Source organism: Diadema antillarum, unplaced genomic scaffold (genome assembly GCF_040938485.1).
Source record: "Diadema antillarum isolate AM-2024a unplaced genomic scaffold, OU_Dant_1.0 scf00000179, whole genome shotgun sequence".
Classification (NCBI taxonomy): domain Eukaryota; kingdom Metazoa; phylum Echinodermata; class Echinoidea; order Diadematoida; family Diadematidae; genus Diadema; species Diadema antillarum.
The window spans coordinates 386,326-403,623 of NW_027271068.1; the positions used below are offsets into that span (position 1 = coordinate 386,326).

Sequence of the window (17,298 nt, forward strand, 5' to 3'; positions counted from 1 at the left end):
TTTTTGGGTTCAATAACCTGCGCTACTTGGACCTTGAGCGCAACAGGTTAAAGTCAATCACTAATACCTCATTTTGTGGACTGAATTCCCTCATCTACTTGGATCTGGCAAGGAATAAACTATCACACTTGCCTCTTCATGCATTTGCCTGTACAAAGAGGCTACAAACTCTCTTGCTGTCCAAAAATGGAATTGCAGTATTGGACTCCCTTGTATTTCATGGCATGCCTTCCCTGCAAGTCTTGGACCTTTTCTCAAACAATATAGACAACATTGAAGGACCATGGGATTTGAGTTCCTTGCATACGCTGAACATGGAAAGCAACAGGCTACTGTCTTTGAGTGAACACACATTTGCAGGAATGCCCAGCTTGCATAAACTTGTCTTGAAAGGAAACCAGATCAATACCATTGCTGAAGATACATTTCTCAGGTTCACTTCTCTAAAATATATCGACCTGTCTTATCAAGTGTACCTTACACTACATGGTGCTTTTACAAGACTAAGAAACCTCACCTACCTGAATTTAGAGAAAACACGGATTCTCCTTCCATCACTGCATCAGTTCACAAATGCAAGCTCTGTGAAAACACTAGTCATGTCAAATGCCAAGTTGAGTATCAAGGACTTGGTAAGAGTGCATCAAAATTTAACTGTCTTCTCTGGGTTGGCATCACTAAAATCCCTCAATTTATGGGGAAATAACTTTGCAAATCTGCACAAGTTCCCTTGGGTGTTCAAACCACTAAAAGTGCTTGAAATACTGGACTTAAGCCAATGTCATCTCTCCATTATAACACCAGGCATTTTCTCTCACGTATCATCCCTAAGACATCTAAAGCTATATTCAAATGAGATCCAAACAATCTATCCACACTCATTTGAAAGACTGGAATTCCTACAGGAACTGCTTCTGCAAGTGAACATGATAACTCTGTTTGACAAGAATCTATTCACTGACACGCCAAATCTCACCCGATTGTACCTTCACACAAATCATCTCACTGCAATTTCTGCAAACACATTTATGCCACAGACTCTTGTGCGCCTTGATATCTCCCACAATCCTTTCACTTGTGACTGCAGCTTGGCATGGTTCCGAAACTGGCTTTACACAACCAACGTTAACACCTCCCCCAGTAATCAAACCATGTGTTCACAGACTTCTTTCAAACAACTTGTGAATCTTCCACTTGAAGCATTCCATCCAGGCGACTTTTGTGGAATCAACACACCACTTATATCTGGTCTCATGTTTGCTGGTGTCTTAGTTATCTTCCTGGGACTATTGATTTACAGGAAACGCTGGTGGCTGAACTACAAGATCTTCCTGCTAAAGCTTTTTGTCTTGGGTTATGAGCAACAAGAGGAAGAAGACCTACAGGCAGATGATTATGAGTATCAGCTCAACATCATGTGCCATGATGATGATGATGACTGGGTTCATGGTGTCCTCCAACCTGCACTGGAAGAGAGGATGCCGCATCTCCAACGGGTTGCCTATGGTGATGAAGCTTTTAGAGCTACAATGTATTACATCGATGCTGTCCACCACATAATCGAGAACAGCTACAAGACTGTCCTCTTCGTTAATAGCAACCACTGTGCTGATAATGCCTGGTTCATCACCAAGGTCAGAGTGGCTCTGGAGCATGTGAATGAAACAGGACTTGACAAAGTCATACTGGTATTTTTGGAGGACATACCAGATGAGCGGTTGCCTTACCTGGTAAGACTCTTTCTGAGCAGAGACAGGCCTAACCTGCTCTGGACTGAGAACCCCGATGGTCAGGATTTGTTCTGGGCCTACTTTGAGAAGTGCATGCGGTCAAATCCACAGATTAATCATGCTCTTCCAATCTAACTGGGATGAAAGAATCAGAATGTTGAGGTCCCTTGCTACTGCATAGTTGTAACAATTATTGTAATTTGATATCGACAATGTGAGCGTGGATTTCAAAATCCTTAGAAACTACATTGTATCAATCAGCCACTATTAAAAAAAGCACACAGAATACCTATTTTAGTTTCAAAATCTAAATTTAACAATTATTCATCACACTCATAATTCTACAAATCAAGAGATTTTGCTATCATTATTTTTACTTCAGACTTATCTTTTTACAACAAAATTGCTTTCATGTACGTATATCTTGATTATTCAGTCAATCATGTATTTCTTGGTACAGTAAAGAGTGGATATTTTTGTGTAAAGAATTTGTTGCACCCAGCTAATAGTAAAGATGAAGTTTGCTTGTTTTAATTATACGGAATTGGGATACTACTTACTGGAATATAAGGTGTGCAAAAAAAATGCATGCTTTTATTTTTGTGCTAGCTTCTGGTTGTGTGAAATGAACAAAAATTTCTACACCATAAAAAATTCTACAAAACCAGTATATTGATTAGTTTCTACATGTATGCTCATTTCTATATAACAATTTCAACATTGGATATACATTCACATGTTTTAATGTTTGTATATATCATACTATTTAGTCACAGCCACCTTGTACATATCCTCCACTTCTTGGAAATGAGTATATTAACTTTACTTTCCTAGAAAATCAGGCATCATGGCAGGTGAAAAGTATATTTTTATGTTATGGCTGTGATATGAAATGTAAAGAGCAACTCCACTCCACTCCACTCCACTCTGCCACACCAATATTGTTTGTAAAAGATATGCTTTATTTTGGTGATGCTAGAACTGTGATTGTATAATTAGCACGCTTTAGACCGCTTCAGACCTATGACGCGAATGCTACGACAACGCTAGGTACCAGGCATTAAATTGTGTTCTGCACATGCATGAGACAGCAGTTTCTGTTTTCCTACCCGGTAGGTTGCATCGTCTGTAAGCATTCGCATTTCAGATCTAAAGCTCGCTATTCTTTACATCATTGTCACTTGTCCACAGGGGAATGAAATGATCTAGGCATTATAATCAGTCATTTAATCGGCAGAAATCTTTCTAAAACTGAATAATACGATAATTTTGAATGAGTGAAAAAAATGATTATTTTTACTGAAAGATGATTGCCAGCAGAATAATAGCAATTTTATTCACATTTGATCAAAAGAAGGAATTTATGAACTTTGTACAGATATACTAGATTAGTAAAACAGTTGATATGAATAAAATGAATGAGCCGATTATGTCATCACTTCACAAATTTTCCACTGATCATGTCCAAAAACCTCTGCAAGGGAAATTATTTGTCAAAACTTCCAATTTATTTTTTTGGACTTTGATAAAATGTTCATTGTTGTATTTGTGAAATGTTAAATTCTTTCTATTCAGGATAAAAATTTACTATCAGGAATTGTCCCATCAAAAGAAAAATCCCTTTCAGAAACAAATCAAATATGCATTTTTACAGTCGTGGAATATGAAAGGCAATCAATATAACTTGTAATTCTGAAGAATTTAGTTCCTGTAAAATGATTCAGATATTCTCAAAATAATTCCTCTGACTCTTGGATGTTTTTAAGGCCAGCCAAAGCTTGATAGCACTGTGGTTGACTATTGGTTAAAGACAAAATGTGTATCTGCAAATGTTTTACATGAGAACACACATGTAGTAGCCCTGTTTCATGGTTAGGTGCCACTTTTTGTCAACCTAGATGTCAGAATTTCAAATTCTCTTTTAAAAAATGGAATGTAATGATTTTTTGTTCCTTAGAAATAGAATGTGAATTTGATTGGAAATGCAATACCTGGGCTTAATTAATAATATCTGATACTATGAATGGTTCTGCTGCAGGAGATGAAGGTAATTTTGCTGAAAGAGAACACGATAATAGCACAGAGCTGAAGCACCATATGTCCAGCACATAATTTGATTAACTGTGACATGATTAAGTGACATTTCAGCTAACTCTCTGCCAGATTTTCTGTTCTTATTTGAATTTATCGGAAACTTGTACCACTTTGAAAGAAAAATCAAATACATTGTACGTGACTTCTAAAAGTTTCCCTTGTTTTACACTTCCTCGTTCTTCCATTTCATGGACACAAATGTTTGGGGACACACACAAACTTATTACTAACCTTGCAGCAATATTTAATCTCTGCACACTGTAAAACTTGTGTTTGCTGTATAAGTTGTCAGAGAATGAGTCATTACCAAGTATTTCAGTATATTTTCAGCACTGAAATGTATCATATCATTTCACTAATTTACTTCTGAAGGAAAATTTTGTTAAGTATGCAGTGCCACGCTTTTTCAAGTTATCATAGGGAACAAGTCTGGTGGTTTATTTCCTTAGAAAAGATCTCATTGGAATATCTATCATAGATTTGGTAATGGTGTAATGCAATTGTGGAGATTTAAAATTGATATGGAATAATTGGGTTACATTCCTCATGTTCATAGTCAACACCTGTATGCACCACTTAGTAAAATGAGTATAGCGATACACCTTGTACCATGACTAGATCATTAAGCTCTTTGAAGAGTGTTACTGGCTGCTCTACGTGATGAAATGAGTTGAGTATCAGCAATCATCACTAGTTCAATTACCTAGGCTTGATAATGAGCAACCTTACAGTGGGTGACACAAAAATTGAAAGAAAAGTGGTTTTATTGAGCAAAAGGGAGTCTAATTGACCTACAAAATTACTTGATACTCAAAGGAAAAGTTCACCTTCATACATGCGAAGTGAAAGAATGCAGCAATCACAATTGTATTTGAGTGCATGCTTTATGCCAATTCACATTCTTGTACAAGTCATCAAGTTACTTTGCAATACAGTGCACTCCCGGTATAACGAAATGCTCGGGACCGGCAGTTTTCTTTCGTTATAACGAAATTTCGTTATAACCGAACAAAGACAATATATAACGAAAAACAAGGAAACCACGCATCTGTTTGCTGAATACTCATCATTCACTATAAAGCTATGTGAAATGGGATGGGATTATTGTATTACAATATTTAATGCAAGTTCCCCTCAGAAACTGTACGTGACACAAGGAGCGAACACACAGTGATGTGAAGCATTCGCCATGTAGAGACACTGTAAATGCTTTTTCTGCTATGTATTTTCGAAAGCAATTCGCATTTCGTTATAACGGAGCACATTCTTTTGTTTTTCTTTGTCAGTGGCACTCGGAAAAGACTTCGTTATAACGAAAATTTCGTTATAACCGTGTTCGTTATAAGCGAATTTTGTACCATAGGCTTTAATGGTGTTAATTTTGGGACCAGAAGTTTTACTTCGTTATAACGAAATTTCGTTATAACCGTGTTCGTTGTAACGGGAGTGCACTGTAATCTTGTACCTCATTTGGATAGGGAAATATAACATGCAATGAAATAGAATGAATTTTACGCATACCTGCTTCTATTTCTTCAAAAAAAAAAAAGCTTTTTGGAAAAAAAAAAAAGACTATAAAACATCATCTCTATGATGAAACATTAAGAATATGACATTCTAACATTTCAGTGCTAGAAACATCTCTATTACCGTACATGTATGCTGATATATATTTGAGACTTAAATCACAAATATATCAAAGTCCTCTTTTACACAAAAAGCCAACAACTCCCAAAACAGTGTTTGTCTTGGCTGCTCAAAACTGAAAGCTGAATGAAGAGGAAGGATGTCGTGACTGCAAATTCGGTCCTGCATTGGGGAAGTCAGGCAGTTTATCATTTTGATCCATACATTGTATTTCCAGAATAAAATGTCCTTGATGAAAATTCCCAAGGAGTTGTGGGGGGGGGGGGGGGGGGGGTGTATAACCAACTAGCAGTTCCTCATTCACAGTCATGAGCAAAATGGCTAGATGGTACAAGAAAAATTCATGAGAAATGCTACGTATTTTCAAGTCATTATAGTGACACTTTCCACTTTATAGTGCTTAATGCTACAAAGTGGGCGACATATTCACAACACAATCATGCTATATTTCAAGTCCTTGTAGTGACACTTTCTTTAATATAGTGCTTAATGAGCTTAAACTGGGCAACATATCACCAACCTCTTTTAGACAACAGCAGGGTGGTCAGGTTGTGGCCTTGCGGGTCATCCCGGGGGAGGCCCAAATAATTTGCTGAAATTACTGCGATACCTCATAGTTGATACCTGTGAGTCAGTACATATTGTCACGCATTTTGGTTAAGATGTTTGATGTAATATCATAACATTACTTGTTTTTCATTGTTTCCATGATTATTGTACAAGTCTATGTAAAGGATGTCTCGCTAGCGCTATTGCAAATTACTAGTTTAGCAAGCCCAATCCCAATTGCTTTTCATACAGCGGAGTACTCTCTTTGCCCATCTTCTTTGTTCTTCTGACCTTCACATGTCATTCTGTGCCTCCCTTGCTCTGACTTTGCTTTCACCTTCAGTACTTTCGCTTTGTCCCTTCTCACTTGACTTTGCCTCGTCTTTAAGAACTCTTGCCTTGCTATCCGCAGTTCAACGTTGCCCTGACTTTCAGAGTCCTCGCCCTTGCCCTTGTCCCTCACTGCTTTTCAGTTTGCTCCCTGTCCCCCTGATTTTCACTGTCCTTCAGCCCTTTGTGCTTGCTTCCTATCTTGACTTTCTCCTGTCTTTTCATCCTCTCCTTGCCTATGACTTTCAGCTCTTCATCTATGCGCTCAAAGACGTCCTTCTCCTATATTCTTCGCAGCGCGATAAACATCTTTCTCGTGACTTTCATGACTGGTCCTCTCTATCTCTCTCGAACAAGAGGAGCTTGTTAATAGACTGCGGTATATAAGACAGACTTTGTGCTTATCTCAGAAGAATTTGACCTAGAGGAGATGGAGTGGAGAATGTGTCCGCTAAGAGTGAAACCTGTGTTTGAACAGTGAGAGAGTAGTCAACCAGTTCCAGAAACGGTCTTCAGTCATGTTAGCTTTTTGTATTAATTAGTCTAAGTCTTTCATCGCACCGCACCTCTCATGCCTGGCGAGACATCCTCACAATCCATCCTTGTAAATGTGTTCGAGTGATTCTCCATAATAAACTTCTTAGACCGTGATCTCTGCCTGACACCAGTAATTTCTATGTGTCCCTCGGCATCCTTCGACAATGAACTTTAACATACAATTGTATAGCGGGACTTTATTTTGGGACATTTACAGAATTGGAATTATATTCTGCCCATCTTTGACAAATATAGGTCGCCGTTACAATATTTTCACAGGTTTGAGTGACCGCACTTTATTATTTTTATTTTCTTTAAATGTCAGTTTTTGCTCTGTTTTGCCTGATGTTTCAAGTATATTCATGACCATTAGGAACATATGTTATTCCATCCTTCAATAAACACATTTCAACAATATCTTTCAGATGGCAGTAAATTGATAAATGTCAACATATGATTGAGAAATTACAGATCCATTACTGCAGAAAAATGACAAGTAGATATATGGGAAGTGCACAACACATGACTGCACCTTTCTTTCCATCCATCAGTCACCAACGGAAACAAAATTTGATATGGGCAGTACCTTTGTTTGAAAAGGAGCAGTACAAAAGAATAGAATCGAAAGGTTTGCACAAAGGAATGCTCATGAATGCAGTCATATAGAATGTTCCAATAGACATTAAAAGAGTGTACACAGCATTGCAAATATACAGTGGATCAGTTCGCTGCAAACCAAAATGGCTGGAAGTACTGTTCTCCCGCTCTTGAATGTGCTGATGACTTTATCATGTTGTGCGGGCCACTGGCAGCAATCACCAACTCCATCTCCTCTCATGTGTTCTATCTCCGGACTGGATGGCTCACTGCAAGCAGACTGCTCTCACCTCAATCTCTCCGCTGTCCCTCAGAATCTTCCAGACAACCTCAACAAGCTTGACTTATCATACAACAACATTGCAACCATCATCGATGGTTCATTCGCTTCATACGGAAAGATTGAAATCCTGCTCTTGCAGTGGAATATCCTAAAAGTGATCGAGGGGAGATCTTTTGATCCACTTCAAGACTTGAGAGTGCTTGATTTGAGTTCCAACAACATCAGTCGACTCCCAGATGCTCTCTTTCATCAGAATCGCCATCTCTCCCTCCTTGATCTATCCCATAATGGATTGACAGAAATCCCGAACAATGCTCTTGGGTCCATTAGAGCCTTGAAGTACATCTTCCTCAGACACAACCTGATCACAAACATCAGTTTTGCTCAGTTCTCTTCCTGCCGGCGCCTAGAGCAAATTAATCTCACCAACAACACAATTTCACATCTTTGGCAAGAAAGTTTTGCTCCTCTGGGAAACTGTTCCATCTTTGCCCTCACTCTTGGCTACAACAATCTGTCAGCACTTCCCAAAGAACTCTTCACCCAGTTTCGCCACCTGCAAAACCTCAATCTGAACAACACAAACCTCCTCACATTTGACATGAGAGCATTCATGGGAAACTATACCATCAAGCAAATGTGGCTAACAAGTGCAAACATTCAAACTATTTCTCCCCTCACACAAAAGGGCCAACATCTGGACTTTCCTCGTGTGACAGGCATTAATCTGAGGCTAAACAGACTCTCTCAGATACAAAGCAATGCATTTTGGGGCTTTTGCAACCTTCGTTATTTGGACCTTGAGAGCAACAGGTTAATCTCAATCACTAATGAATCCTTCTGTGGACTAAATTCGCTCATCTACTTGAATTTGGATAGGAATAAACTTTCACAATTGCCTCTTCGTGCGTTCGCCTGTACAAAGAAGCTACAGAAACTCTTGCTGGCCAAAAATGGGATTACCAGTTTGGACCCACTTGTGTTTCATGGCATTCCCTCTCTACAAGTCTTGAACCTTTTCTCAAACAGTATAGAAAACATTGCGGGACCATGGGATCTTGGTCCATTGCACTCATTGAGCATGGAAAGCAACCAATTACCGTCTTTGAATGCACATGCATTTGCAGGAATGCCCCGCTTGCGTGAAGTTATCTTGCGAGGAAACAAAATCAACCATATTGCTGAAGATACATTTACCAGGCTCACTGCTTTGAAATCTATCAATCTGTCTTATCAAAGGTACCTTACACTAAATGGTGCCTTTGCAAAATTGAGAAACCTCAATTATCTAAACTTCGATAAAACAACCATTCTCCTTCCCTCATTGGGTCAGTTCACAAATGCAAGCTCTGTGAAAAAACTAATCATGTCAGATGCCAAGTTCAGCATCACAGACTTGGTAAGTGTGCATCAAAATTCAACTTCTCTGGGTTGGTATCACTAAAATCCCTCATTCTATGGAGCAATAACTTGGCAAATCTACACAAGTTCCCTTGGGTGTTCAAACCATTACAAGAACTTGAATGTCTTGACTTAAGCAAATGCCAAATCGCCATTTTAACTCCAGGCATTTTCACTCATTTATCATCCCTAAGACGACTACAGCTATATTCAAACCAGATCCAGACAATCTATCCAAAGTCTTTTGAAGGACTGGGAATCCTACAGGAACTTCTTCTGCAGGTGAATATGCTGACTGTGCTTGACAAAAATCTACTCACTGACACGCCGAATCTCACACATTTGTACCTTCACTCAAATCATCTCTCTACAATTTCTGCAAACACATATATCCCTGAGACCCTTGTGCGTCTTGATATCTCCCAGAATCCTTTAACTTGTGACTGCAGCTTGGCATGGTTCCGAAACTGGCTCCAAATGACCAATGTTGATACCTCTCCAGGAAATGAAACCCAATGTTTACAGACTTCCTTCAAACAACTTGTGAATCTTCCACTTGAAGCATTCCATCCAGGCGACTTTTGTGGAATCAACACACCACTTATATCTGGTCTCATGTTTGCTGGTGTCACAGTTACTGTCCTGGGACTTGTGATTTACAGGAAACGCTGGTGGCTGAACTACAAGATCTTCCTGCTTAAGCTTTTTGTCTTGGGTTATCATCAACAAGAAGAAGACCTACAGGCAGATGACTATGAGTATCAGCTCAACATCATGTGCCATGATAATGATGATGAATGGGTTCATGGTGTCCTGAAACCCGCATTGGAACAGAGGATACCGCATCTCCAACGGGTTGCCTATGGCGATGAAGCTTTCAGGGCTACAATGTATTACATTGACGCTGTCTACCACATCATCGACAACAGCTACAAGACTGTCCTGCTGCTAAGCAACCACTGTGCTGATGATGCCTGGTTCATCACCAAGGTCAGAGTGGCTCTGGAGCATGTGAATGAAACAGGACTTGACAAAGTCATCCTGGTATTTTTGGAGGACATACCAGATGAGCGGTTGCCATACCTGGTAAGACTCTTTCTGAGTAGAGACAGGCCTAACCTGCTCTGGACTGAGGACCATGACGGTCAGGATTTGTTCTGGGCCTACTTTGAGAAGTGCATGCGGTCAAATCCACAGATCAATCATGCTCTTCCAATCTAACTCAGATAAGAAAATCAAAAAAATTTTGGCCTCTTGCTACTATTATTATATTGATCATTTTGATTTGACCACTACAACAAAGGAACCTTTTCTGGTAATTGAATGTAAAGCTTCAGTAACAAAAGACAAAATACTATTAATCAGACAAGATACATTATTTAGAGAAGAAAATAATAAGCATTCAACCAATCAGTCAAATCATTTTTACATCTGACTTCTTAATAAGTACATTCAGATGTTTAAACAATGATGATTGTGTAATCAGGCATGGTCACTGAAAAAAACAACAACACACAATTCCTTATGGTTGAGGTGACTTCTCAAACTCATCTGCCCTTGAATATACACCACTAATGGGGAGCAGCAAACTCCAAAACATGAAAAATTTTGTGTCACAAAAATAACAGTTGCTGAAGTGGACACTTGTGGACACACATGTAACATTGCTTAATGGTAAGACATACACGTACATGTTGTCTATTATTACTGTCCATGATAACTCTGAAACAATGTGCAAAAACTTAGAAAAAAAATAGAAGGACAGTTCACCTGCCAAAACATTTGTAAAGTACTGCATTTTGCAAATAAAATTGCTTGAGCAATGATTCCCCATCATATACTACAATTGTACTTGCATGTTTCTGGATTTAAAAGTACATAATATGTTCTGGGGAAGTAGTTATTAGATTTTTCAAAGCACCTTCCTGTTTTATTTGTTTTGTTGTTTGTTTGCTTTTAAATCCAGGCTGGTTGTCGGCAGTAATAGTGACAGCAAAGCTGTAAAGAATGTTTGAAATGTGACTGTGATACTTTTGATAGAAACAGGAGCATAGTTAATGAATTAACCCATTGAAGACTACTCGTGCAAGTGTCCATGGGAAAGGCGTGTTGTAGCAAAATCAGAGCATTCTCAACAGGTAAATGAACGATGAATGCCTATGTGTAGTCGACCCATGGAAATATTAATTACCAACCATTGCAAGGCACACAAAATGATGAATATATTCATGCACTTCTAGACATGTGTTTGTACTTTATTTTGTAAGATATAATGCATCAATTCATTTGCAATTGTATATATTTAGAACCATGCAGTTTGCTATCATAATTTTTACATAAGACTTTCTGGTATCGTCAGAATTCCATTTCAGATTCAGTTCATAATCAATTTTCTCACTTATTTTGAGTGCATTGGTATGCACAGTTGAGTATAATCCTGTAAAACTGAGCAATATAAATCTACAATTGCAATAATAATGATAATTATCATCCATCATTATCATCATGGCTTCACACCGACCCATTTTTTTTTTCTGCTGATCCAACTTGTCCTTGTTGGCCCAGTACGTACCCACGAATGGATTTTGATTGCCAAATCCTGTGATTCGTATTCTGAGCAACCTCATAGTTCAAAGTTTTAGTTTCTTCAAATTTTGACAAGAAACATGCAGTTTTGCTGAAGACGGCAAGAAGCTTCTGAGATTGTTGTTAATCATGCCACTGTCTGGCAGCTCTCAATCTCATCAACTCCATGAGGACATTTCTTTAAGTGCTTCATTAATTGTTTTTACCGACATCCATTTTTTAAAAAAATACCGGTATGGCTGGTGATATTAACTGTTCAGTGTTCACCAAAATGTATGCAAGTTGTTTTATAGCAGTATTTACTGATCCTGTCAGTTATGTATTGTGTTTTTGGGATATGGAGATTACATTGTACATGTAATACGGTATGCTGAAGGATACTTCTGACACATAGTGAATATATTTTGAAGTGTAATGCAATGTGTGGAAAAGAAATAGCCATACTGTGTACTACCATATTTGTATTTCATTGTCCATACTTTCAAATGAAATTGATGAAAATTGATGAAATCTTAAAGCAATGCAACAAAGAAAAGAGATGAAAGCAATTAAATTGATTATATTTTAATCAGCAATATATTTCATTTTCTTTTAAATGCCTGCATGGCACAGAATCACCACATATCAGAACTATAAATTTGTGTACTTATTTGGAATAATATCACACAAAGTAGATTTCTTCTGTATGCAATTAAAGTGCATGTTACTCTAGGCTTACATGTATAGTGTTTAAAAAAAAACTTTTAGTAGAGTACAATACAATCTTAACCCATTTCCATCAATACATTTACTTAACGAACTTGCAAAAATACATGTGTATGTACAGTATATGAAGGATTAAACAAAACATGTGTATTCAAAACAATCTAAAGAAAATATATCAATCTGTGTAAAATCCTCCTTAGTATCACAAAAAGTGTACATGAGTTGATGCACAAGTGAACATAAATATGATACAAAATATAATCCCACATAATCTTTAAAAAAAGCATATAAATATGAAAAATACACCATTCACTGATGCAGGAAAAGAAAATAGTTGTGGATTGGTACAAAATATATTTACTGCATATATGCTAAAGGAAAAGAGGCTGAGAAACCTTTCACTGAAGAAAAATTGGAATGGGATATTCACAGCTACGAGCAACAAAGGACAATGGGACAAGGAAATATTTTGGAAACATTCTATGATTTGCTTCATACGCTGGCATCAGAGCAGTGGTCCTTCCGGCATGTGGCCTGTGGTACAAGTGTAATTACAAACTAGAGAAAATTCATTCATTCAGCTAAAGAAAAGGAGTGGTAGAGAAAACCGAAAGTGTAAGAATTGAACATGGGAAATTGCTTCTTTAAATAGGCTGTTGTCGAGTGGGTTGATCACAAACAAACTGTATACTTTATAACACTAGAGGGTGCACTCCTTCGAATTGCTGTGTCAAAATGGAGGAGCTGTCTGCCAACCTAATCTGAGCAACGAGTACTCATTCACAATCGATCACATGACCCACAGCATGAATATGCATGTCTGTGTGTGTGTATCTACTATAAAGACTTTGAAAATGTGTATGCTGGGACTCTGCATGTGTGTGTGTGTGTGTGTGAAAGAGAGAGAGAGAGAGAGAAAGAGAGAGAGAGAAAGAGAGAGAGAGAGTGAAAGATGGTGGGCGAGTGTGAAGTTATTATATTAGAGGTAATATTATAGAGGTAAAAATGTCTGTAAGATTTACCTACTTAGTCCGCTTTAATAGTCAAGTGCTCTTTCATAATTTGCTAGGAAAGTTAATTTTGTGGAATTCTCATCAACTGGACTAGCAGCTACTTTATTAAAAATATGAAGTTTCTATCATTCTCTTTGATCCCACTGTTTCAGTTTCCCATCACAATGTCAAGAGACTTCATTTTTGTCCCACTCTGCTACATACTGTACACGCTGAATATTTTGCGAGGTTTTTATTTTTCGCAAATTTCGGGAGTCACACGCTATTCATGAAATTAAAGACACACAAAAATATTGACTCTGATCAAGCTACAAATGTGACATAAGTGTATGCATTTCTCCATTCGGTACAGGACTCCAGGATCACGAATTTAACCACTGGTGAAATCATCGGGAAGTTCTGATTCGCGAAACTTTAGACTTGCTAAATATATATGGCATAAAAGGTATACAGTATTCAGCACACCAAATCTGGGCAATGAGAAACTTTTGGCACACGGCACACAGCCTCTTCATTTTGCACATCAGAACGACATGATTGGCGAACGCTGTCCACGCTTCTCCATTTTATCACATCTCTGCGACATTACTTGAAAATGTACAATTTTTTTTTCTTTCAATTTCATATCACGTATTAATGACTAACATGTGCATTCAACATTTCTTCATAAAACCATGAAGCTACTGACAGTCATGACATAACAGACTGAATATTTATACTGACTGATATGTATAAATTTGTAAACAATGCATCAACCTGGCAAGGTCTTTCACCGATATAGCGCCAGCTTGTGTCCATCCCACCACAGAGCTGAGTTTTGTACTACTCCGACGATGAGATTGTCTTGAGGTCAAAATCAGTTTATTTCAAGAGGATACTGGAGATCTCATCCTTGGTTTTAGCACTTTGAGGGACGAGTCAGAGGTTAGTTTCATGCATGAATTATTTCATAATGTCGTTGCACACTAGGCTAAAGAAATAAAACTTTCATACTAATAATCATGTGTTGCCCAAAATTTGCGTACTTCAGAGACTAGAACTTACTGGAAGTTATCACATATGATACAGTGGTGTATAAGAGATTCTCTTATGAGAGCTGGCATTCAAATAACTGGTTTTAATGAAAATTGTAGATTTTTGAGACATTATTTATTCTGGAGCTTAAATGTCAAGTCGCTGTGAATGACAAGGTCAGACAACAGAGATCACAAAAAGGTAAGTACTATAATTCAGGTAAAGCTCATTATCCCTAAAATGCAATGCTGGGGAATTGAGATGCATTGACTTTTCAAACAAATATATTTATCTTTCCAAATACCTATTACAAGAATTGTTGAATACGTGTTTGGGAGGATAGCTACAACATATAACCAATGCTACCTTTCTGGATGTACGCAATTGTATGTAGTGTGTGAACTAATTAATGTAGACTACTATTCATCCAGTCAAAGTGTAACCTTCAAATTCTTATAACTCAGAAACTGGACTTGAAACTTATGTCACACAACGTTTTGCCGATTAACAATCAGCTGCTGCTTGCATCCTTCCACTGGCAGAATAGTCCTTTTATGTAAAGTTGTGCAGGAATTTCATGCACTGATGTGCTTTCAATGCATGATAGATGACTCTGAATTTCTCGGATTGCCCGGTCCCACGCATGTTGATAGATTGTCATTGACCCCCCCCCCCCCCCCCCAACCCTTTCCAGCAACTTTATACATTAAGGACATGCCTTCATCGGAAGGATGCCATAGGAAGCCAATTGTTAATTGATGGAACATCTACTGACATAAGTTTCAGGTCCAGTTTCTGACTTATAAGAATTTGGAAGTTATGTCTACAGTGCGTACTTATGATGTTTTTGTTTTTGTTCCCTCGCCACACTTTTCAGAGAGCTCATGGAACCAGCAGAGAAAATGGAGGACAAATGAATCAAGCTTACAAGAAGATCTCATGGAAACTTTTGTCTATTACAGTGTTTTGTTGACCCTAATGCAGTTAATTTTGTGTGTGGCCCAGACTACAGCATCAGAATCAAAATCAGTGTGTGCTGATTCAGCTGGAAATCATGATGGCTGGAGGTACTCTTGCCATGTTTTTTAGTGTGCTGATGACTTTGTCACGTATTGCTGGCCACTGGGTACAATCTCCTTCCACGTGTACCTTCTCAGAGTCAGGAGGCTCAATTCAAACGCATTGCTCTCACCTCAACCTCTCCGATGTCCCTCAGAATCTTCCAGACAACCTCATCAAGCTTGACTTATCATACAACAAAATTGTGATCATCACAAACGCTTCATTTGTTGCATATGAGAAGATCCAAAGCCTGCTCTTGCAAAGGAATGCTCTGAATCAGATCAAGGAAAATTCGTTTGAGCTGCTCCTAGACTTACGAGTGCTTGATCTGAGTTACAACAACATCAGTCGACTTCCAGATGCCCTTTTTCATAACAATGTCCATCTCTCAATCCTCGATCTGTCCTACAACAGACTGATCGAGATTCCAAACAATGCTCTTGGGTCCATTAAAGCTTTGAGGAACATCTCCCTCAGCCACAACCTAATCACAAACATCAGCTTCACTCAGTTCTCTTCCTGTCGCCACCTATCACTTCTTGATCTCACCCACAACAAGATCGTGCATCTTCACAATGAGAGTTTTGCCACACTCCGAGACTGTTCCATCAACGAGCTTAACCTGACCGACAACAAACTCTCTGCACTTCCCCAAGAACTCTTCTCCCATTTTCACCACCTAAAACACATCAATCTGAACAATACTAATCTCCTCAAGTTTGACATGAAAGCTTTCATGGGGAATTATAACATCACTCAAATATGGATTAAAAATGCAAACATTTATACTTTACAACCCCTCACAAACACAGGCCAGCATGCAGACTTCCCCAGTTTAGAAGCAATCAGTCTCCAGTTAAACAAACTCTCTCAAATCCAGAGCAATGCATTTTGGGGGTTTAAGAACCTGCATTTCTTGGACCTTGAGAGCAACAGGTTAGTCTCAATCACAAATGCTTCATTCTGTGGATTGAGTTCACTTATGTACTTAAGTCTGGAAAAGAACCACCTTTCACACTTGCCTCTTGGTGCATTTGCCTGTACCAAGAATTTGAAAACTCTCCTGTTGTCCAAAAATGGCATTACAGCTTTAAACCCCCTTGTATTTCATGGCACTCCCTCTCTTAAATCTTTGGACCTTTTTTCAAATGGCATAAACAACATCACAGGACCATGGGATCTTGATTCCTTACGCAAACTGGACATGAAAACCAATATGTTACCGTCATTAAATAATAACACGTTTGCAGGATTGCTTAGTTTGCGTGTTATAATATTGGCAGGAAACCACATCCATACCATAGAGAAAGACACATTTATCAGGCTTACTTCTTTAGAAGTTATCGATCTTTCTTTTCAAGTGTACCTTACTCTGAACGGTGCCTTTGCAAGTTTGAGAAACCTTCACTATCTAAACTTGAGGATGACACGGATTTATATCCTCCCATCACTGCGTCAGTTCACAAATGCAAGATCTATGAGAACACTAATTATGTCAAAAGCAAAGTTGAGTATCACAGACCTGGTGAGTGTGCATCAACATTTGACTGTCTTCTCTGGGTTGGAATCACTAACATTCCTCAGTCTTTGGGGAAATAACTTAGCAAACTTGCATGAGTTCCCTTGGGTGTTCAAACCATTGCATAAACTTGCAAAGCTTGACCTAAGCAAGTGCAAAATCTCAGTTTTGACACAAGGAATATTCTCTAGTTTATTACTCTTAAAAGAACTAAGGCTATATTCAAACCAA

The 17,298-nt window shown here is 38.3% G+C and overlaps 2 protein-coding genes across 2 annotated transcripts in view; one reads left to right on the top strand and one right to left on the bottom strand.

Moving 5' to 3' along the window:
• Positions 1-17,298, bottom strand: part of LOC139722991 (carbamoyl-phosphate synthase [ammonia], mitochondrial-like) — an 88,303-nt gene that overhangs the window by 31,863 nt on the left and 39,142 nt on the right. The gene's annotated exons all lie outside the window — the stretch shown is intronic.
• LOC139722986 (toll-like receptor 4) lies at positions 95-1,865 on the top strand. Its single transcript, XM_071634265.1, has one exon. The coding sequence runs from the start codon at positions 225-227 to the stop codon at positions 1,863-1,865; it is 1,641 nt and encodes a 546-aa protein (XP_071490366.1). The 5' UTR covers positions 95-224.

Coding starts and splice junctions, on each gene's coding strand:
- LOC139722986 (XM_071634265.1), top strand. CDS start 225: ATGCCTTCCCTGCAAGTCTTGGACCTTTTCTCAAACAATATAGACAAC.